The 22,962-nt window shown below is 55.4% G+C and overlaps 1 protein-coding gene across 4 annotated transcripts in view; it reads left to right on the top strand.

Moving 5' to 3' along the window:
- Stk10 (serine/threonine kinase 10) overlaps nucleotides 1-22,962 on the top strand; it is a 105,130-nt gene that overhangs the window by 27,736 nt on the left and 54,432 nt on the right. For all 4 annotated transcript variants that reach the window (XM_046421340.2, XM_046421339.2, XM_046421342.2 and 1 more), the window contains exons 3-4: nucleotides 17,751-17,799; nucleotides 20,293-20,442. In XM_046421340.2, coding sequence (XP_046277296.1) covers nucleotides 17,751-17,799; nucleotides 20,293-20,442 — 199 coding nt within the window. The remainder of the gene's footprint in view (nucleotides 1-17,750; nucleotides 17,800-20,292; nucleotides 20,443-22,962) is intronic.

Below are 22,962 nucleotides of genomic sequence, written 5' to 3'. Positions count from 1 at the left end.
CCAGAGTCTGCTGGCCCTGGTTGTCACACCCGCCCAGACCCTGCTTCGGCCCCTCCAGCCTACATGTGTCCCCGTGGGGACCCTGCCAGGTGTGATGTGCTCGTTTTGTGGGTGTGGGTTCCAGACATTGCAAGATCCAGGAAGGCAGTTCTAGAACCAGGTGTGTGGGGGGTGCTTGTCTTGGCACCAGGGGCAGCACCCGGTGAAAGGTGAGGTTGACAAAGTCACTGGAGGCCACCGTGGGGAGGCCCTAATGCCAGTGGGAAGGGTTTGCACTTGACCTTTGAAAGCAGTGGTTCTCACAGTGCAGCGCTCGGACCGGCAGCCACAGCCTCGCCGGGGCCCTCCACAGATGTGCAGGTGACCAGGCCACCAGGACCTACTGGTTCAGAAACTCCGGGGCGGGACCTGGGAAAGTGTGCCCTAGAGACTTGTAGGTGATTCTGACGTTTGTTAGGTGTGAGCACCGCTGCCTTGGGGTAAATACTCAGTGTCAGACGCAGTCAGACTGGAGGGGCAAGAATTAAGCCTTGAGCTGATCAGGAAGCGGTCAGAACAGGTGAGGCCGGAGCCCAGGGGTGTGATGTAGACCTTCGTCTGCTCAGGAGAGCCTTCAGAGGAAGCTTTGGACTGGATCTCGCAGGATGCGTGGGAGTCCATCAGAGGAACAGAGAAGGAAAGGCCATCCAAGTAGAGGGACCAACGTAGACAGAAGTGTGGACGGGAGGAGGCTGTGCTTCTGAGGTTCAAGGTCAGAGACCAATCAGGTCTTCAGTGTTGACCTCCGAGTGGTGGTTCTCAGGCCCGGGCCTTGCACATGGTCCCGGGAGCCAGCTTTCCCCCTGGGGTCTCAGGCAGAGCCAGTCATGGGCCCAGAGTCTGCTTAGGGACGTTGGGATGAGAAATTGGCTGGTGGCCGAGTGTCCTGGTCACTTGTGTGCCACGGCGGCCAGGGACAGACTTTCCCGAGTGGGTGAAGTTCCTTCTCCAAACCACCCCACATGCAGCCTGACAGAGTTAGCTCATTTTCTTCCAGAATGTGTAATCTTAGCCAGATCCCTCAGGGTTTCTTCACTTCTGCTTTTAAATATCAAGTGGTGCAAGAGGATTGAGGAAAAAGAAAGCAGTCGAGAGTGCTCTAGAGTGGCCCTGACCCCAGGGAAGAGCCCGGTGGCCGGGTCAGGGCAGGGTCAGGGCAGTACTGTCCTTGTGGGCGTGGAGAGCTCTGGGGGGCCTTCAGCAGGGCATGCTGTTCCCTCCTGTGGCTGTTGCTGTGATGAGTCTCTGGCTCTCTTCTCCTTTGTCCTGCCTGGTGGTGGAGGAACGGGTTCAATTCTGGATCCTGATGCCAAGTGAGATCATCTGTGAGCCTGCATTTCTTTATTTCTAAAATGATATGAATAACGAAACAAAATCTAGCCTGTACTATCATCCTAAGTGAGACCCGTAGGCTGGGCATGGGCACAGAGTGGTTGCCTGGTCAGTGCCGTCGCACCTTCTCCCCTCCTCCCCTGGACCTTTCTTTCCATTCCCTCTTCTCCCTCAGTTTCCTGCAGCCCCCTCCCTTCTGGTTTCTCTGCCTGGGACCTGATGATCTCTCCCGAGGCTTCGAGGCTTCATTGTGTGTCCCTCACCCACTGAGAGAGGACGTCAGGGCATGTGGAGACATGGGCTAGACAGAGGAAGGCCTTTGGTGGGCACAGCAGGGAGACCCAGCACAAGTCAAGGCCAAAGGCTGCTCTGCCCTCAGGTTTCTCTGGTCAGAGGGTTTTTCAGCAAGAATACCCGCCCCCGCACCTTGCACTGACCGCTGAAGCCAGGACTTCCGCTCGTCCTCAGAGGCCCTACAACCTGAGTCCTCCCGGGTGAAACCCACTGTCCTGGTACAGCTGGGCATCTCTGTGCGTCCACGGGAGCTGTGGAGGACCCCTCCCCACGCCCCTCCATCCTGCCCCTCAGCAGCTCAGGTGTCCTTTAAGGTGACTCGGTTATAAATGAAGTACATTTATTTAAAAAGAACCCGTATCGCCATCCTACCTGGAAACCAGAACTCAGTTGCCATAAGTAGAAAGAAACTAAGCGAATTCTGCGGCCCCCGGCCACCCCTTTGCCTGCGAAGCCTTGGGCTGGCCGCCCCTAGGGCTCTGCCTGAGCAGAAGCGCGGACGGGGTCACCTGCCACCCTGGGTGCTGGGAGGTGCCCATGTTCCGACACCTGGGGCCGAGCCAGGGGCGCTCTCTTGCAGGAACAGGGGCCGGGCCAGGCCCCACAGGCCAGCGGGGTGAGCACTCGGTCCTCTGGGGGATGAGGTGGTCAGATCAAGGCTACCGTGGGTGACAGCGGGGTGACAGTCTGGATCTGGACCCCCTTGTCCACTGGAGGCAACAATCTTGCCCCTTCTCAAAAGCTGACATTGCCGTCTACACCACTCACTCTGCCTTCTACACCACTCACTCTGCCGTCAACACTCCTCATTTTGCCATCTACACCACTCTGCCATCTACACGGGGTGTCCCCAGCCTTCCTGGCGTAGGAGCCTCTTCTGGTGAAATGGCCACAGATGTCCTCGGGGGCACTGGAAGACACAGCTGCCCCTGCAAGTCAGTGAGGACCTCAGCCCCACTCTGTGGTGGCCTGGTGCAGCCCCCGTGTCTGGACTCCAGCCCCTGCCAGGTGTCCTGGTTTGGGACTGTGGACATCGTGGGTAAGACAGGTCCTGGTAATAGGCGTTCTTGCCTCCAGGGCATTTGGCAGTGTCCTGCCTCTGCCCATGAGTGCTAGTACCCCTTCCAACCAGCTGTGACAACTAGAAGTGTCCCTAGCTGAAGCCCAGTTCCCCTGGGCAGGTCGTCCTGGTCGAGGACCCTGGTCTTGCAGCCTCTGTCAGGTGGAAGGTGTCTTCCCTGCCAGCCACAGTCCCCCCCTGGCATGTCACCTCTGTAAAATAGAGATCCTCACATCAGAGGAGTCTATGAGCCAGCAGTCATTAAAGAAGAGAAGGGCTCTGGGTGCCATGTCACACGCCTGTAATCCCAGCAACTTGGGAGGCCGAGGAAGGAGGTTTGCAATTTTGAGGCTGACCTAAGCAATTTGGTACGACCCTGCTTTAAAATAAACAATAAAAAGGGCCCTTGTGTCCTTGGTAGGTGTGCTTCCGGGACAAGAAATGGGGCAGGACGTGAGAACTGGCCCTGGAGGGCAGGAGCCTGCTCGCAGAGAGCAGCGGAGCCCAGCTCACTGACACTCCTGAAGCTGTCCAGTGCCAGGCTTGCTGGCACCGCGGGTCCCTGCAGTGCCGGGGTCTTCTGAGTCAGTACCTCTGCAAAGAGGAAGAGCAGGTCCGGGGGTCACAGCAGGGCGTGGGCGGGAGGAACCGCTGTCCACAGCTGTCCACCTGTCACCACGCCTCGCTGACCACAGTTTCTGCGGCTTGTCATCTTGGACTGGGAGGCCGGTCACTGGTCCCTGACAGACACTGTGTATGAGGCCGTGGAAAAACCGGAAGCGTAAAGAGAATGTGCCGTAGGAGCAGCTCAGCCGCTGGCGAAGGCCTGGAACCGACCTGTGTCCACTGGCGGGGGGATGGCCAGTGGTTCAGGGCACAGCTGGCAGGAGGAAAGCCCCTGGTGCCCAGCACAGTGGGGCGACCTCGGATGGCGATGTGAACTGTGTGTTTCGGGAGTCGGTGGGGAGGATCTGACTGCTCCAAAACACAGGAGTGATGGACGTTTGGGTGATGGCTACAGCGGTCACCCTGGTCTGATCGTCACACAGATGTCACATCGTACCCCACAAACATCTAGAAATGATTACGTGTCAATTGGAAAAAAAGTGGGGGCAGAGTGGGGGAAAGCGGCTCCGTGCGGGACAAAGTGTCGGGAACCTACGTCCTGCACCATCCTCTGCCACCAGGTGGGCTGCTGGGGTCCCGGGGGCTTGCACCCAGTCTCCTCTTGTTCTGCCCTTTTATCTGCAGTTCTGAATTCTGGGTGCTTGGTCACCTGCATGGCCAAGTGCAGCCCTACTGGGTGGTATTGTGGGTCGGAGCCCTTTGAATGGGCATTGGGGGCCTGTCCTTCCTGGGGCTCCCTGACGTTGGCCAAGCCCTTCCTCCTTCCAGTCAGGGCTGTGGGTCCCCATGTTTGGGACACACACACTGGCACTTTACAGGTCTTCGTGAGCTGAGCACGGCTTGTGACCTAATTGCCATCCCCGTTCACAGATGGGGACCCCAGGCACAGGGAGGTGTGTGGGCTGGATGTGCTTCCTGGGCCGGGCCATGGTCCCCAGGGGCAGTGTGGCCTTGTGGTGTGGGGCCCAGTGTGAGGTTCGCAGGTTCCTGGGGCGCTGTGCTCCGAGGGTCCCTGCTGGCCTCCGGGGCGGGTCACGTCCCGGGAGAGGGCTGTTCTGGCCCCGCCGTCTCCGCATCAGCCTGGACCTTACAGTCGGCATCCGGTGCAGCCCAGGGGCCTGGTGGGCTGAAGGTCTGCAGTGCCAGCCCCCGAGCACCTTCCTGCATGGCATATGCTCCTGGGGAGGAGCACGGTGGCCCCTGTGGACAGGCACATGCCCGCAGGTCTGCCCTCCCACGCTTCTGCCTGGGCCCTGGGGCCAGCGGGCAGCAGATCCCAGGGCTGAGAGGACGGCGGGGTCGGGGCAGGGCCGGTGGGACTGGCTTCTGCCTTCCTCAGGTTCCTCGGGCTGCTCTTCCTTTGTGGCCACTCCCAGCTGACCTCTCAGGAGGCCTGGGGCTGGGTGTCCTCTGTGGACAGGTCTGTCCCCATCTTGCCCTGGCATTCCACAGCCATGACCTCATGCGGCTGGACTCTGCTCCCTCCAGCAGGCGGGGCAGCCCTGCTCATTCAGAGGATGCTGGTCGCAGGACACAGTGTCCTTGGAGGTGTGGACTGGCTCTCTGCCTTCCTCAGGTCAGGTGTTGAGTCTGAAGAGGCAGGTCTAGTAATTACCCCCACTTTACAGGTGAGCAAACCGAGGCGGGTCTCGGGTGGCCCCTCCCCCAGCCACGCTGCGGGTTAGTGTCAGGCCAGAACCAGGCACGTCGTTCAGAGCTGGGACCTTGCCACCTGAGCTCACTCGGGTGCTCTAGGCACTGGAGGCTCCTGTCCCTTAGGTAAAGAGCCAGGGACGCTGGGGTTGTCTGCAGGATGCAGCAGCACGAGGGGCCCATTGGATGTCACCGGCAGAGCTCACGGCCCCTCCCGGAGCTGACCAGTGTGGCTCCCACCTGCAGGGCCCACTGCCCCGTGTTGCCACCCCTCCCTTGCCACATCCTACCTGTCCCTGGAGGACCAGCTCCAGTGCTGGGAAATCCTCACAAACTTTGACTGGAAGTGGCTCCCGCAGGGGACCTCCCCATGTGTCTGTGTCCCCGACCTCCCTGTGCACACTTAGCCTGAGGGATGAGGCTCACTGTGTCCAGCACTATCCCTGGCAGAGCTGGGTAGGGGATGGTGGCCTGCCAGTCAGATGGCGCCATGGTGTCTCTGCAGACACTGAGTCTCTAACTCCCCCAGAGCCAGATGCCATCTGACCTGAGTCGGTTGCCACCCTGATTTTGGCGTTCCCTGCATGGCAGTGTGACTCAAGCCTGGGGACTTTGACCCCAAAGCCCGTGCTCCGGGCTGCTGGGCTGGACAGTTCCTGAGGAGTTGGGCACCCCTGACTTTAAGCCACCTCATGTCCGTTCCAGAGATTCCTTGGTACCTGGGCCACACCTCTGTCCTCCATGGGGTGGGGTGGCTGAGTAACCCCGCCTCTGGACTCTGGCTAAGAGACAGGAATGTGCCAGGCCCAAGGCTCCCGCCATGCCTTCCCTGCCTTGGCAGGATGCATGCCCGCACCTGGAACCCAAGGTCATCCCCGGAGAAGCCAGAATTCCTTCCCCAGGCTTTCTGTGAAGGTGGCCTGCGGGGCGGGGTGGCACCAGGCCCAGTTCCTGCAGGCCTTGGGTGTGGGCGCCCTGCTCAATGGCCGCATTGTTGTGCTCAGAGGTGGGAGGCTCTGGACCCACCCACAAGGACTGGCAGCTGACAGGCCACGCAGGGACGACCCCACCCACAGGGACGGGTTTGTGTTGACTCGGGTTTTTTGGAGGCTGCCTCGGTGGCCTTCCTTCTGCAGGCCTTGGCTGAGTATCTGGAAGTGTCTGCCTCCTGCATGGATGGGGGTCAAGGCCCCGGGGACAGGGTGTTTCAGGCAGGGAGGACAGGAGGCTGGGGACAGCACCCACCCCTGCTTCCCTCAGAAGCAAACCCAGCGGGGTGAAGCTGCTGTCCCTACTACACGGACCTCAGTGTATTCCTGGTTCTGAGTGAAGTTTACAGAAGGCCTGGCCCAGTCCCAGGCGTATACACTAAGTGCTCAATAATGGCAGCCATCATCTCTGCTCTTGTGCACGCCAGTGGAGGTGGGGACTGCCATGCTTTTGTCCCATTTTGCTGTCAGCTGTGTTGGTGATGTTATTCTGCCCTGAATTCTGAGCATCTCAAGCCACCGAAGAATTTCATTCACATTTGCTCAGGCGCTCGACAGATACCCACTGGTCACGCACAGGTGGCCCTCTGGCCTCGTGTCTGTACTGAGCACATGCAGGCTTTCTCCCGGTCCCTGCGCCACAGTCTATTGTCACTTTCCATCAGGGACTGAACATCCCGCAGGGCCCCAGAACCAGTCCTCCAGCACACTGAGGGACGACTCCTCTAGGCCCCCGCTCTGCACGTGCAGAACGAGATCAGGCCTTCACAGATGTCCAATTATCAGTGACTTCACTACAAGGTCAGCATTGCAAATGCCCCGATGGAGGCCCAGGAGAGCCCCACGGAAGGACCGTGGCAGACCTGGGACTGTGACCAGACATTCTGGCTGTGCCTGACTTAATTTTAGTTCCAGGAATTTGATTGACATTTACTTATTGAGCACCTGCTGTTTACCCAGTGCAGGGGCGTGGCTTCGGGAGAGGCCAAGGAGGGGAGAGAAAGGTGGACAGCATGGGCCCCAGTTGTCTCTGGGTGGCTGGGGCTGTGGCAGGGCTGCCCGAGGGCTGTAAAGTGATGGCTAAGCCTGTGTGTGGTCCAGGCTGCCGGTATCTGGGCCGGGACATCCTGGCTCCCTTATCTCGGCTGAGCAACTCACTTGGTATGTGGTGCTGACTAGCAGGGCCCTGGGGCTGGAGCAGAGACCCAGGGCCCCTTTCCTGCCACCCCCAGCCTCTGAGTCCAGCCTTTGGAGCTTCCTCCTTGAGGCAGGAGGTGGGGGCGGGTGGCTGCTCTGCGTCTCTGCTGCTAAGGAGATAAACAGCGCCCACGTGGGTCCCAGTTCAGGCCCTGGCTTGGCTGCTAACTGTATGTGACTTTAATCTTTCTGAGCCTCAGTCCTTCCATATGTGGAATGGGAACGACACACCAGCTCTGCTGATGCGATTGTCACGGTTACTCCCTGCGTACTGGGCACCCACCGTCCTGAGCTCCTGGTCCCCACGGTTTTCCAGAATAGCCTCCTCAAAGAGCCTAGGGATGTCTTGAGCAACTAATTAAAAATAGAAATTTAAAAAAAAAAAAAAGAGCCCAGGGAGACCAAGGCCTCTGGTTGGAAGAGCCGGAAATGCTGAGGAGGCCACGGGCTTGTCACCGAGGGCCCTGCTGAGTGACCTCTACGTTTGGCCTGCTGTCTCCCTCCACCAGAGTGAGCCTCCTGGAGGAGGTGGTTCTGTCTACGGTGTTCACCGCTGCGTCCACACAGAGCTCTGAAGGAGATGTAGCAGGTGCTCAGTAAACAGGCCTAAGTGCACCAGTGCGTGGGCCGGGGGACAGGAGGCAGGCGGGGAGAGCCAGGCCCAGGAGCCGCGAAGATGCTTGGACCACCACGTCCGCCCCGCAGTGGAAAGTTACAGGAATTTTAATGGAGGAATTTCATGGTCTGATTAATTTTTTTTTTTTTTTAGTTCGACGTTTTTCCCCACTTTTTATTGGTGCGTTGTGATTATACATCGTCCTGGGATCCGTGACCCACGTTTGTACTGCACACAACATAACGATAGAATTTGGTCACTGTCGTGTCGCAGTGTGGTGTAGGTTTTTTAAAGATCAGGCAGACTTTTGAGTGGAGAGGGGATGACAGGTGGGAGGTGAGTCAAGTATCCCTCAAGGGCGGTTTGCAGTCACGTGGTAGGGGGACGGTGCCTGGGCAGGATGGATGGGGAGGAAGCTGTGCCTGGTGGTATGTTTTGGAGGTACGAACAATGACATTTGTTGACAGACTGCGGGGCACTCTCAGACCACCCCATATCCGTTCTCCCTTTCTTCCTTACCAACATAAGGCTCTATGACGTCAATTATGTAGCATTTATAATTTAAATATTGTTTGAAGTGACAGTGTGCCTAATTAAAAATAAGAAAAAAAAAAAAAACTATTTCCTAGCTTCTCTTGCAACTAAGGGCAGCCTGGTGATCAAGTTTTGGCCAATGGAATTTAAGAGTGGCATGCTGGACAGAGATTCTGGAACACTCTTTAAAAGGAAGTGGAGCTGGGTGCAATGGTGCACACCTGTGATCCCAGGGATTCGAGAGGACTTGGGAAGCTGAGGCAGGAGGATCACAAGTTTGAGGCCAGCCTCAGCAACTTAGTGAGGCCCTTACGACCTAATGAGACCCTGTCTCAAAAACAAAAAGTAAAAAGGCCTGGGGATGTAGCTCAGTGGTAAGTGCCCCCTGGGTTCAATCTCCAGTACCAAATTAATAAATAAATAAATACATAAGAAGGGAAGTGGATCCAGCTGCCAGATGAATCTCCCATTTGCTCAGAGTCACATGGCACTTTACACAGGGCCCAGCCCAAAGTTAAGCATGCAGAGGCTGCCGGGGGCCAGGTGGTAGAGCACTTGCCTAGCATGTGTGAGGCCCCAGGTTGGGTCCCAGCGTGACAGGTGTCATGAAGGGGAAAGAGGGTGGCCCAGGTTAGCTCACCTGGTAACTGCCCTACCTCGGGGGGAGCTTGGAGGCATGGAGTGCCACCATGGACCCCTGCCCACTGAATTCCCTGTGTGTCACTTCGAAGGGCGGAGACAGCTGGGCATTGCTCCTTGGGGTCGGCGTTTGGTCCTGAAGGGCTGATGTGGGGGAGAAGAGGGTTTGAAGGTTCTGGCTCCGTCAGTCTTAAGCACTTCCTGGGTTGCTGCTGGATCTGCCCAGCTCCAGGGCAGCTTGTGTAGTGACCAGCCCAGGGCTGCGGAGAGGTCGCTGGCGGGAAGGCCTTGCTTCTGAGCTGCTGCTGGGCACGGGCCACAGCACACGGCACACTGGCCTCCCGAATGCCAGCGCCAGGCAGACGGGAACTGCTGTTCCCAGGGGCTGGGACATTGTGCCTGGTGAATTCACCTGGTCATTGAAAGCCGGCAGAGAGGTGGTGCAGCCGGGCTCCCGGGCAAGGCCGACCCTCTGCTGCCTGACAGCTGCTCAGCGGAAGTCCATGCCAGCCTGGTGAGCGGAGGTGTCCTGTTTCCTTTGGCCTCTGGCCAGAGGAGGAAGCCAGTGGCAGCAGGCTGCTGTCAAGTCCCCCATCGGGCACCCTCCAGAGTGTCGGAGCTGTGGTCACCAGGGAGACGTCCTCCTGGTGCTGAGGAAGGAGGCCAGGTGCATGAGGACCTGCCTCCCTTGGGCGGCCAGCCCCCCTGTCCCAGCTCAGGCAGACCCCGCCCCCTCTTGTTAAGGTATTCATTTGATTGTGGTGAGAAAACGTCCCATGAGATCTACCCCCTTAACAAAGGTTTCAGTGCACAAATACAGCTGCTGACTGGGGCATGACACTGTGGGCAGGTCTCTGGACATCCTTCATCTTGCTTAACAGAAACTTCACTCCTCCCTCTCCCCCAGCCCCTGGCCATCCCGATGACACTCTTTGAGTCTATGAATTGGGTGATTTTAGATACCTCTTGTGAATGCAGTCAGCAGGAATCGTCTCTGGGTATCTGGCTTACTTCATTGAACATACTGTCCTCGGGGTTCATCCATTTTGGCTCTTATTGCAGAATTTTCTTCTTTTTAAGGTTGCATAATATTTTGTTGTGTGTAGATGCCACATTTTCTTTATCCACTCCTCTGTCAGGGGACACGGAGGCTCTTCCCGCATCTTGGTTTTTATGGAGAGTGCTCAGTGAATGCTGGAGTGCAGATAGCTCTGTGGGATCCTGGTTTCAGTTCTTGTGGATAAATAGACAGCTATGGGATCGCTGGATCCTGAGTTCTCGTTCTCATTTCTTAAGGACCCTCCACACTTTCTACAGCTGCTGTAGCACTGTGCCAGGGGTCCCTGGGCTGTACTCCCTCACCGACGCAGACATCCCTGCAGGCGTAAGGTGACATCTCAAGGTGGTTTTGACGTGCATTTCCCTAGTGGTGTGAGGCTGAGCATCTTTTCATAACCTCTCGGTCATTTGTATGTCTTCTTTGGAAAACGTCTATTCAAGGTCTTGGTCCATTTTTTTAAAAACGGGGATATTGTGATGGTTTGGATAGGAGGTGTCCAAAAAAACTTCTTAGGTTAATTCAGGGGGTGAAATGATTAGATTATGGGGGCCATGACCTAACTGGTGGGTTTTAATCTACTTGATGGATTGATAATCTGAATGGATTACTGGGGGGTAACCATAGGCAGGTAGGACATGGCTGGAGGAAGTGGCCCTGGCTATACCTTGGGGTTGTATAGTCCATCCTTGACTCTCTGTGCCTTCTCTCTTTCTAACTGCCACAAGCTGAGCCGTGCCCCGACACCGCGCCCTTCCACCACAATGGCCCGCCTTCCTCAGGCCCAGAGCAGTGGCTCAGCCACCAGGGACAGAGCTACTGAAACTGTGAGCTTGAAGTAAATTTCCCCTCCAGGCTGTTCTCGTGAGGCTTCTTGGTCCCAGTGACGCACAGTTAAGTGACACAACGTGATCACTGTTATTTTGCTATTGCGTTTTGGAGATCAGGTGTTGTCGAGGGCGTGGTTCACAGACATTTGGCCCCTCCCACAGGTGGATTTGCACTCTTGTTTCTGTCTCTGTTTGCTGTTGTCCCACTTAATGATGTTTTGCTTCTGTGGCTTGTACTTCTGGTGTTGTGTCCATGAGATCACAGCTACTTTTCCTCGGGTTTCCTCTAGGAGTCCGACCGTTTCTTACTTCTTAATCCACTTGGCTTTGAATCTTGTGGGTGGTGTGGGGTAGTCCAGCCTTTCTCTTCCTTAAGGACAACCAGTTTTCCCAACCCCATCTGTTGAAAAGATGGTTCCTTCCCTGTGGAAGGATCTTGGTACTTTTACCCCAAATCATCCGACCACTGTGTGAGAGTTGATTTCTGGGCTCTCTGTTCTGTTCTGTGGGTCTATATATCGGTCTTTATTACCCTACTGTACTGATTCCTGTCGCTTTGTGGTATGTTTTCAAATCAGGAAGCGTGTGACGTCCAGCTCTGTGCCTGTTTTGCAAGATTGGCTTGGCCGTAGAGGGCCCCTGGAGATTCCATATGAACTTAGGATGTAGTTTTCTATATGTACAAAAGATGCTGTTAGGATTTGATAGGGATGGTGCTGAATTCATAGATCACGTTGGGTCACACTGACATCTTAACTACACTGAGTCTTCTGGTCCACGAACCTGGGTGTCTTTGTACTTGTTTGTGTCATTGATTTCTTTCAGCAACATTTTGTAGTTTTCGAAACACAGGTCTTTCACCTCCCTGGTTGTTTATTCTTTCTTTGCATGTATTTAGGAAGGCTACCTAGTATTCTGCGTGCTTTTTTCTTTTTGATTCTATTGTAGATAGAAGTATTTTCTTAATTCCTTTTTGTTTCATTAATTGAAAATGTGTGAAACACCAGATGACTTGTGTGTGCTGATTTTCTGTCCTGCAACTTTGCCAAATTTTCTTATTCATTCTGTTTGCTTATGCAATCTTTAGGGTTTTCCACATAAAAGATGATGTTATCTGTAAACAGATTATTTTACTCCTTTCTAATTTGGGTTCCTTTTATTTCTTTTTCTTCCTAATAGTTCTGGCTAGGACTTCTAGTATTACACTAAAGAGAACTAGTGAAAAGGACACCATTGCCTTTCTCCTAATTGTAGAAAAAAGGCTTTCAGTCTTTCACTGTGTTTTGTCTTTGCAGTGTGGGGGGCTGAACCCAGGGCCTCGTGTGCACTAGGCAAGTCCTCTACCACTGAGCGTCACCCGGCCCCTTTTTCTCTATGACAAGATGTTCCTCGCCTTGCTCTTGATCTTGAGGAAGGGTTCAGTCTTTCACCATTAAGTATGATGCTAGCTTTTGCCAAATGCTTTTTCTGCATTGAGATGATGGTGTGTTTCCCCTTCACACTGTTGATGTGGTATACAACATCAATAGACATTTGTATGTTAAGCCATCCTTGCATTCCTGGTATAAATCCCACTGGGTCATGCTGAATGTGATTTGCTGGTATTTTGTTGAGTATTTTAAAAAATATTTTTTAGTTGAAAATGGACACAGTATCTTTATTTTTTATTTTATTTTTTTAACAGCACATCAAAATTTCCTTTTATTGCAACCAAAATTTTTGAAAACCAGAAAATCTAATTATCTACTCTAATTATTACACTCTAATCAAACTGTCCAATATTCTCTTTACATCTCTTCCAGTTCCTGAGTTTTATTTCAGATTTCAGGCTTTTAAAATCCACAGGAAGACTTGAGACTTATTGGTACTTCTTTGAGTCAAACAGAAAAGTAAAACTAAAGTATATGGAAATCACTTATGCACATTTTAACTGCTTAGATTCCTTATAAATTACTGGAATTAAGGCATGAAGGGATCCCCAACACCAAAAAAAAAAAAAGGATACAAAAGAATAAAGACAGCACAGAACTCATACATAAGCTATTCAGAATCATTGGTATGCAATCTAAGCATAGAAAAGTGTGCCTAAAATTACCATCATGAAGAACAAGTACAATTTACACCTATATTGGGGCTGGGGCTGTAGCTTAGTGGCAGAGCGCTTGCCTTGCATATGTGAGGCACCGAGTTCGATCCTCAGCACCACATAAAAATAAACACATAAAATAAAGGCATGCTGTACAACTAAAAAAATATTTTAAAAAATTCACACCTATATTGACTCTGTGTCATACTCATATCCTATTCTAGCATTCTCAGAAGGATCCCATCCATGATATACGCAAAATCTGCAGGTACATTTGAATGGTACCCTTTTGTGATTCACTCTGAACTTCCTTAAGATTGTTGCCTCTTTCTTGTTCTCCTTGAAGACTCAGGAGATATCTCCATCTTGCCACACAGTCTTTCCGTGCAGATAACAATGTCCGGACTCCTCGCCGCCTGTTGGGAAAGCCCCTTCTGACCTCCTGCAAGGCCCTCTCACTCCTGTCCAGTGGTTGGGGTGGACCTTCTGGCAGAGGGGACGGTGGGCATTTAGCACAAGGATTCAGAGTCAAGTCATGAAGTTGCTTTATTAGCATTTCTGAACTGACCAGATGAGAGTCCACTGAATTTTCTTCATTTTCAGACATCGGAAAAGACTCCTGGGTCGAGGTTGGGTTAAATTTTTGCAATGGGTCCATTGGGAGGTGAGCAGAACCCTCAAAAAAGTTGCTCCCACTGTTGCTTGGGAGGAAGAACCAAAAAACAAAACAAAAAAAAAACCCACCTGTAGCCCTGAGACTAAAACCTCAAACTTCAATAGCTGGTGAGTCGAGTGGAGCCAATCTGAAAATTCAGGTCTGGTTTCCTTTTAAATCACAGATAAGTCCCTTTACTTTATTTATTTATTTATTTTTACGTGGTGCTGAGGATCGAACCCACTGAGCCCCAGCCCCAGCCCTGTTGAGTATTTTTGAATCCCTTGCAATGCTCCACCCTCCCCCCATCTGTTCTTCATGCCACCCTGCCTCTGCTCTTGCTGGGCTCTGCCTGCCCTGTCCTTGCCTTTCAAACACCCAGCCTGGATGTGCCTCTTCCAGGAAGCTGTTTGCCTACTGTTCGCACAGGCCTCTGGGTAGCAGTCACTGGGTGCCTACACCACTCCTTTCCGCACCCTCCTCTGCTGTGGTCTTGGGCAGAGGCCTGTTTCCTCCTGGGTCCCCAGCACCTGGGTTTGTCACAGACTAGGAGCTCAGTGTTTATTGATCCAATACTACTTTGTGGGTTCTGCTTTGCCTAGCAGTGTGGGGCTTCTGAGGGACACTCAGTTGATACTTGTTGATGCATTAAACTGACCACAGACCTCAGTTCTCCAGGCCCTGAGAAAGCCCTGAGCACCACAACAGTCGAACACATTGATTGAATAAAGTGTGTCAGATACATAGAAGTAAAGCTTGCAGTCGTTCAAGTGCAAACGCTCCCATTCTGTTTACTAAGCATGCAATTTAAGACCTTCCCCAAGGCATTGAGATTATTAGCTTATTTGCATATATTACTATCATTATTGTGGTCACCTCTCCATGTAGGTGGGGGACTGGTTCAGGATCCCATGGGTACCAAAGCCCACAGATGCTCAAGATCCTTACATAAAACTACCCAGTGTTTGTATAGAACGTACGCATCTCTCCCGGGTGCTTTAAACCCTCTCTGGATTACCTGGACCACCTAATACAAGGCCAGCGCTGTGTGAGAAGTTGTTACACCGAGTTGCTTAGGGAATGAGGACAAGAAAGAGCTCTTTATGTGTTTAGTACAGGTGCATTTTTTCCCTGAGATTTTTTTTTTCCTTTTTAATCTGAAATTGGTGGATTCATGGCAGCAGAATCCATAGACAAGAAAGGCCAACTACTTTATTTATTCTATTGAGATTATTATTTTTACTAATTAAATCCCACGTGTTTCTGTGGAAACTTGATGAGTTAGTTCATAACACTAGTGCCTGCTGCCCTGAGCCACCAAGTTGAAGGTCAAAGACCCACCTGCTGAAAAGAGCGAGGCATGAGAATCAAACCAAAGCTAAGGTCTGACTTCAGACTTTGCTCTGAGCTTCCCAGCAGCCAAGGCCAAAATAAGAAAAGGGAAGCAGGTTTTCAGAATGTACCATCTTTCCTGGAAAGGCTGGGGCCGGGGGATGTTGGGTAAGGGTGTTGTGCAAGGGACAGTGTCACTGGAAGATGCAGGACCGCCTGGTTCTGCATCTTATACTGACTCTCCTCGCTGCTGAGGGAGTGTTGACAGGTTGTAGTTCTGGGCAGGTGCTGGCCTGAGAGCCCGCTGTGGTTTAGAGATCCAGCAGGTGCGGCTTCCATGCTGGGCTCCCTTGCTGGGAACTCACTCACCTGGAGGCAGAGATTAGTGCCGCTTTGCAGGTGAGGAAACTGAGACTCAGGGAGATGGACTTATCCAAGGTCACCCAGTCATTTAAGTGACACTGTGGGAGCTGAACCTGTCTAGTGCCATTTCCTTTTTGATGACTGAGCTAGAGGAGACGGCCACACAGCAAAATGGGTCTGTTGATTTTAAGCACCCCCTTGTCCGACCCCCATCCAGGCTCCTCACCGGGTCTGGGTCAGGTCTGGGGATGGAGCTTCAAGACCTGCACAGATTCAGTGGGCCCGCCCACGAGTGCTTGCTCCTGTTGCCATTTTTCTGGGTGAGAGGAGAGGGGACAGCTTTCATGGAGTTTCAAAAAGCAAAGCAGAAACAAACAGAAAAATTAAAAGGGCCCGCCTGAGCGGCAGGAAGGAGCCACAGGACGGACCGCAGTGACAGAGCCCCAGTCAGTCCAGGCACCCAGCGAGCCCAGACGAGCTCCTGCTCCCGGGAGGGTCAGGACACCTCCGTCCCACCCTGCAGTCACTGGGCCATTGAGTGTCCCTGCGTGGTGACGAGTGTCACTCTTTTCCATCGGTGCCTTTACAGCTGCTGTTTTAAGTGGTTAGTTTCTTGTCCCTCTTTGTGCAGCTGAGAGTCCCTCGAAGGCGAGGCGCGAGGCCACACCCAGGCACTCTGCTGGCCCCTGGGACGGAAGCCAGGCTGGCTAGGGGCGTGAGTGGCTCAGGGAGGGAGGCGCCTGTCCCCGGGTGCACACGTTAGCAAGAGACCACATGTCTCTAGTGACTTCTGTTGCAGGGTGGCAGGTCACTGTCAGCTTAGAGAGAAGTCATGGGAAGCTGAGGTCAGCCCTGATGTTGAAGGCCAGGCAGGACCAGCAGCCTGAGGCCCTCAGAGGACCTGCCGCCTCCCCGGTGGGTACCCTGCAACTCTGGGTCCTGGCACACAGTGCTCCCAGCACCCGGCACCTTGTCCCCTGGCTCCTGTTTGACCTCTTTGGTTTCTTGCATCCCAGCGTGGCTTCTCCCACACACCCAGCAGCTGCAGTTGACCTCCTGCAACAAGGAGACAGGCTCAGGGGGACAAAGTGACTGACTGGCTCTGTCTCCGCTGAGCTGAGCTGTAGGGGAGTCGGAGGCCAGGAGGGGACTCTGGGAGTCAGAGGCCAGGGGGGGACCCTGGAAGTCAGAGGCCAGGAGGGCACTCTCGGAGGCTTGGGGTCCTGGCGCTATGCCCATGGAAGGAAGAGGAGAGGGCATCTCTGCACTTAGGAGCCCAAGTGCCCAGGAGACTGAAGATGAGTGTGGACCAGGAGGGAGGGCCCTGGGCTGCTGCCCACGTTTAGTGACAGGAAGCCCCTGAAAGGCCAGCCACACCCTGGAGCCCAGCCCCCACCAGACCCCGTGGCCACCCCTGCTCCTCTGTGGGGACCCCTGGAGTCCTGGCCACTCCTCCCTCCTCTGTGGAGGCCCCCACCAGCCCCTGTGACCACTCCTCCTTCCCTGGCTGGAGGGCTGGCCTGAGTCCAGTTGGGTCATGCTGAGGGCTGCTTTCCTGTTTAGAGAGTGGGCCTCCTTGACCTACCGGGCAGGCTCTGCCTCCGCTGAGCTGAGTTGTAGGCACTGGGAGTCGGAGGCCAAGGGGGACCCTGGGAGTCGGAGGCTGGGGGTACCCTGGGAGTCGGAGGCCAGGGGGGACTCTGGGAGGCTGGGGGTCCTGGCGCTATGCAGGAAGGAAGAGGAGGGAGCATCTCTTCACTTAGGAGCCCAAGTGCCCAGGAGACTGAAGATGAGTGGACTGGGAGGGCAGCTGCCCACGGCCTGTGTCACTGGGATTGTCCTTCGTTGCTTGTCCCCTGCACTAGGCTGGGAGCCTTTCCCTGCTTGGGTGGGTGACGGGGAGGAATGAGTGGCCTGGGGCTGGAGCCTGCGTTCTCTCCAGGGCCTGGCACTGAACCGTCCATGTGGCCATGGTCAGGCCTGTCCCTTCCAGGCCTTGGTTTCTCTGTCTGAGCTGAGCCCCGAGGCCCTCATGCTCTGGTTTTCTGGGTTGGCGAGGGCTGGGCTCCAGGGGTTGGACAGGGCAAGAGACAGGTGCTGGCCCTGGGAGGACGAGGCTGATCCGGTGAGGGCCGGGCAGTTGTCCTCGAGGCCCTTGACTGGGAACCTGGGAGAGGGACAGGCGGGCTCCGGTCCTGTCCCTCTCCCAGGTTCAAAATGTGGGACAGGTCTGGCTGAGAAACCCGTGTCTGCAGCTTTGCGTTCCCGGGGGGAACTTCACTTTGCTTTTTCTGGACACTGGAGCTCCCAGGCCCCTCTTGGGCTGCAGCCTCCTGGGAGGGCCGGGCGGGGAGGCTGGGGCTGGTCAGCTCCCCCAGAGCTGGCCCGGGCTCCCCTGGGGGGCAGGATGCCCTGCTCACGGTTGTCCTGTCCTGTGCTCTCTGCAGATCATGATCGAGTTCTGCCCCGGGGGAGCAGTGGACGCCATCATGCTGGGTAAGTTGTCCTGGGCTGGGCAGGGCACTGTCAGGGATGGGAGGATTCACCAAATCCTGGTGGGACCCCTGCGTGGTTCTCCTCAGACCAAGAAACTCTCTCTGCCATCCCCTTGTGGGGACAAGCTGGGGCTTCTTGGACTGAACTGTGGGCATCCATTGGAAGACTAGCCCTTCCCCTTCAAAACCCGTGTGTCTTCAAGCTGGTCCCTCACCCTCTGAGCTCTCTTGGCTGTGAGGTGGGTGTGGTGCCTCCCTCTCCCACCACACAACACTCTCGGGAGTGAGAATGAGGCAACTTAGGGGGTACCTTGAAAATGGGAGGTCACTGTCTGAGTCCATGTTCTGCTGCTATAACAGAATGCCTGAGACGGGATAATTTATCAAAACAGAGGTTTATTTGACTCAGGGTTCTAGAGGCTGGAAGTCCAAGAGCTTGGCACAACATCTGGCAAGGGCCGTTTTGTGTGTCATCATGGTGGAAGGTGGAGGGCAAGAAGGCCTGTGTGAGAGAGAGAGCAAGAGAGGAGCCATGCTGAGCCCTTATCAGGAATCCCCTTCTGTGATGACCATGCCACCCCATGACAGTGCCATTAGTCCGCATGAGAGCAGCACCGTCCAGAGCCCATCTCCCCACACTGTTGCCCTGGGGACCCCATTTCCAGTGCACAGACTTTGGAGGACACACTCAATCCATAGTGTCTACCCATTTGTAAATGCTTATCGGGTCTCGAGGCCCTGGGCCAGCTTGAGCAAATTGGTCATCACCATTACTCTGTGTCCAATCCATAACAAAAATACCCAAGGCTGGTACTTTATAAAGAAAAGAGGTTTCTGAATCTCACAGTTTTGGCCTCTGGTGAGGAACCTCTGGTGGATGGTGTCACAGTGCGGGGAGCAGGTGTGGAAGACACCAGGTGGTGACTCAGGAAGCCACAGAGGTCAGGGGACAGCCTTACTCTTTTCATGACAATTTGCTCTTGCAAGAACTCACCCTTTGAGACCAGGTTCACTCCTTCTGAGGGTGGAGCCCCACTTCCTGGTCTCCCACACGAGGCCCCACCCCCTCAACGTGACCCACAGGGACCAGGCCTGCAGCGCGTGGACCTAGGAGGACACCCTGGGGGACACGGTGCTGGGAGTGGTCACCGCATGCCATGCTGTGCAGCTGCTTCACGGGGGTTGTCCTCCTTTAGTCCCCGTGGGAGATCGGAGAGAGCATCTCTGGTTTGGCACCGAGACGTTGAGGAGCTCGTCCTCGTCACACAGCAGAACTGAGATGTGACCCGGGTCTGAGAGACCCTCACCCCCGACAGCTGCTCTCCCCACCTCCAGGGCAGGGAGCCAGCAGTGGCCAGGGTTGGTCCCCAGGAGGGAGAGTGGCCTTCTGTGGGATGTGGAGAATGCTCAGGTGGCCTGTCCCCATGTGGCTGACACACCTTGCCAGCCCCGAAATGTGGGTTGGGAACCCTGCTCAGGGGAGGCTGGGGTTGGAGGCCCAGGCCCCTCTGCAGGGCTGCAGTCTCGTGGTTTTAATGAGCGGAAGGCAGTCACGTACTGCTGTGTAATCAGGGCTCTTCTTGAGATTTATTGGACTCAAAAGTCCATGTCGTGTTTGAGTCCAGTTTTATGAGGTTCTAGAAAACGTCCTTATATGGTAGGAGTCCAGTTTAAGAGGCTCTAGACCAAGGCACAATGAGAGGGACAAGGCAGGGGCCACTTAGGGCCTGGGAGTGGAGGAAAGGTTGGTTCAGAGGAGGCGGGGAGGCTGGGGGGCAGGAAGTCATCCACAGGCAGATTGTGATGGGGTTTGTGATACACAGTGTGTCAGACTCACAGAGCTGTGCACCCCCATAAAGCGACAGAGTGCGTGTGAGTATGTCCCCAAGAGTCCATGGGTGGAAACCCAGTCCCCAGACAGCGTTGATGGCACTGGAGCTGGGGCCCTGGGAAGGTGACAAGGATGCAGAGTGGCTCAGGAGGAGGAGGAGACCTGGTGCAAGCACCCTCGCCCTCTTGCCACCTGGCGCCCCCATGTAGTGAAGCAGCAGGAGCCCCACCAGATGCCACCACCCTGCCCCCCACCCCACTTCTCGGCCTCCTGAACCTTGACCCCAGACAGACAGACGTCTGTTGTCCATCAGCCACCTGGTCCTGGTGCCTGTCGTAAACAGAAGGGGCCTAGGTGGCCGTGTCTTCCGGCCCAGGCTGGTTGCACGAGGCACCTCAACTCTGCTTGGTCCTCGGATCTGTGTCTGCCCACCTGTGTGGCCTCGAGCAAGTGGCCCTCTGAGCCTTGCTCGCCTCCCCTGTACATGGGCACGATGATCGTGCTGCCCGTGGGCTGGTCGTTGAGCACAGGATGGTCGACGGGTCGGTGCCAGGGGGAGCCGGGGCTCAGCGAGGGCACTGTGGTGTGGGTGGCCCTGCTGGTTCTGGTGCCTGGTGTGTGGCAAGGCTCGCGGAGTTGACCAACCGTCTCCTCTGTCCCCAGAGCTGGAGCGTGGCCTCACAGAGCCCCAGATCCAGGTGGTCTGCCGCCAGATGCTGGAGGCCCTCAGCTTCCTGCACAGCAAGAGGATCATCCACCGCGACCTGAAGGCGGGCAACGTCCTGATGACCCTCGAGGGGGACATCCGGCTGGGTAAGGGCGGCTGGGTGAGGGTTGGGGTGCCCAGGGCGGGAGAGGCCGAGTGGCCGTGCCTACCTGGGGCATCCTGGCTGCAGCTGCCTGCCTGGTCAGGCCTTTGCCATGGGAGGAAGCTTGGGCTTGGGGTCCTCATGGCCTCTGTGATCCGGACTGGCTGTCCCCGCCCAGCCCTGGACCACAGGTTGCGTACTGTCCCCGACTGCTCATTCTAACCCAGTGGTTCTCAGCTGCTGAGGTGATCTTGCCCCTGGGGACGCTGGGCAGTGTCTGGAGGTAACTTGGGGGTGCTGCTTGCATCCAGTGGGCAGAGGCCAGGGGTGCTGCTGGACAGCCGCTGGAGCACAGGACAAGCCTGTGCCCGCAGTGCCAAGTGGAGACGGGTCCCGCCTGTGCCCGCAGTGCCAAGGTGACACACTCTGGGCTACACTCTCTGCCCCTCGGGTCTCTAGATGGCCTGTAGCTCCCCCTATAATGCAAAGGCCACCTGGTCATGTGGCTCAGAGAGCCAGGACAAAAGATCAGCACAGGTACGACTTTTTTCCAGAGAATTCTTGGCCTTCTTGGTTGTCCCCATGACTGCCCCCGCCTCCCTCCTCCTGGAGAAGTGGACTTCGAACTCTTCTGCCCTTTCCTTTTGCATTGCGTCTGAAATGCTACTTAAGGTGGAAAAAGTCACAAATTTTATCATTTGATGAAAGACATTTGCTTATCATACAAAGTCCACATAGTACGTGAGGGTCTAAAAGAAAGTGCTAGGAATGTCCACTGAATTCTTGTTGGCCCCGGTCATCATCCCAGACGCCTGTGCATGTCCAGGGGGTGGAAGGGTGTGGGGTGGGCATTGGAGGGAGCTGGTCCTTCCTTCCTTGTGCGCTGGACTCCAGCCAGCGCCACGTTTCACGGTGTTTCTGAGGTAAGCAGGTCCCCGCGCCTCCGCCCGCTCAACCTCATGCTCCAGCACAGACCAACACTGCCCTTTCCCGAGAGGTTACACGGGGTCTTTAAGGACACTTTAACTCTGTCCATAAGGAACTGCGCTACCACGGAGCCCCCAGGACGAGAGCCACAGGGGCAGTAATGGGGTGGGCACACCAGCCATCCCCTGTGTGCTGGCTGTGAGGGTTCAGAGAGGGCAGGGACCTGGCCCTGGTGGCAGAGCTGGCAGGGACAGAGCCAGGGCTGGCCAGGGTTGCTGGCGAGGGGCAGGTGCCGGGGCAGGGAGTGCCGGGGGAGGAGGTCGGACCCCGCCTGGCTGGGGTTGGGGGCTCAGAGAGGCTGTGTTGGGGGAGGGAGTTGAGCAGGGAAAAATGGCCACGGGTTTGGCAGGTCGACAAGACGGAGCTGGTGGCCCTGTGGGCAGAGGGGTGGAAAGGGGAAGGAGGGGGTTGCGGGAGAGTAACACAAACACAACTCCACACAGAGCCCGTGCTGGGTGTCGGGACCGACCAGGCTCTCTGTGTATCATCTCGTTTACTCAGCAGTGAGGACACTGAGGCCCAGTGAAAACAGGTGCCCTGGATTCTCCCACGAGGGAGAAGTGGGGCAGGGTGTGGGCTTGGGCACTGCAAGCTGCCAGAGGACCCCCTCATGCCAGGGTTGATGGGGCGTGGCCAGGGAGGGGCTGGACTGAGGACGGTGGGGTGGACAGATTCAGGTATCCTGGCAAATTCAAGAGGCAGTTAGCCCGGCCTTCCAGAGCATATCCAGAGGAGGAGGCAGAACAGGGAAGACCCAGGTTCAGCCAGGTGAAGGGGCTAGCTGGAGCAGGGAGCCCAAGGAGGGGATGCAGGGGCCCAGGAAGCTGTGCCGCTGCCCACTGTGTCCTGCCCCATCCCCACCCTGGACACCCTGAACCTGGATGGCGCTGGTACCTGAGCAGGCTCCAGGATCCCACTGCAACCAGGGGAGCTGGGCCGAGGCATGTTGGTGGGTCTCAGCCACCTGGCATGACAGCTGGGACAGCCAGGAAGCCAGTGAGGGGGAAGGACAGTCCAGGGAGAGTCCAGTGTGTACCACAGTGAGTGCTGGGCCCTGGGCGTGGTGGGGACGCCTGCTGAGGCCTGGGACATCCTCCCCGCACAGCCTGCGGTGGCAGTGGGGGCAGCCTGGGAGACTGGATGTCCTCTGCTGGCCTCTCCCCTCCTTCCTGGGACAGTCTCCATCAAGGCTCCTCGGGTTGCCTTTCCGTGCACATCTTTGGGCTCTCAGACCAACTCCTCTCCTGGAAGCTGGGTCTTTTTTTTTTTTCTTTCTCAATGTTATTTTATTACTTTTAGAAATCTATTTGATTATAAATGAATTATTACAAAATACCAATTAAAACAAAAAAAAATACACCTGTATGTAATCTACAGGTGACTCTAAAGACACAGGTGGACTGAGAACAAAAGGCTGTATGATTGCTACATAAAGGGGCTGGAGTTGTGGCTCAGCGGTAGAGCGCTCACCTCCACGTGTGAGGCCCTGGGTTTGATACTCAGCACCACATAAAGATAAATAAATAAATAAATAAAG

This window comes from Marmota monax, unplaced genomic scaffold, assembly GCF_021218885.2.
Source record: "Marmota monax isolate L192 unplaced genomic scaffold, Marmota_monax_Labrador192_F-V1.1 WCK01_AAM20220418_F8-fsc00084, whole genome shotgun sequence".
In the NCBI taxonomy this organism is placed as follows: domain Eukaryota; kingdom Metazoa; phylum Chordata; class Mammalia; order Rodentia; family Sciuridae; genus Marmota; species Marmota monax.
The sequence above is the reverse complement of the archived record's forward strand: the minus strand, read 5'-3'. Positions and strand labels throughout refer to the sequence as shown.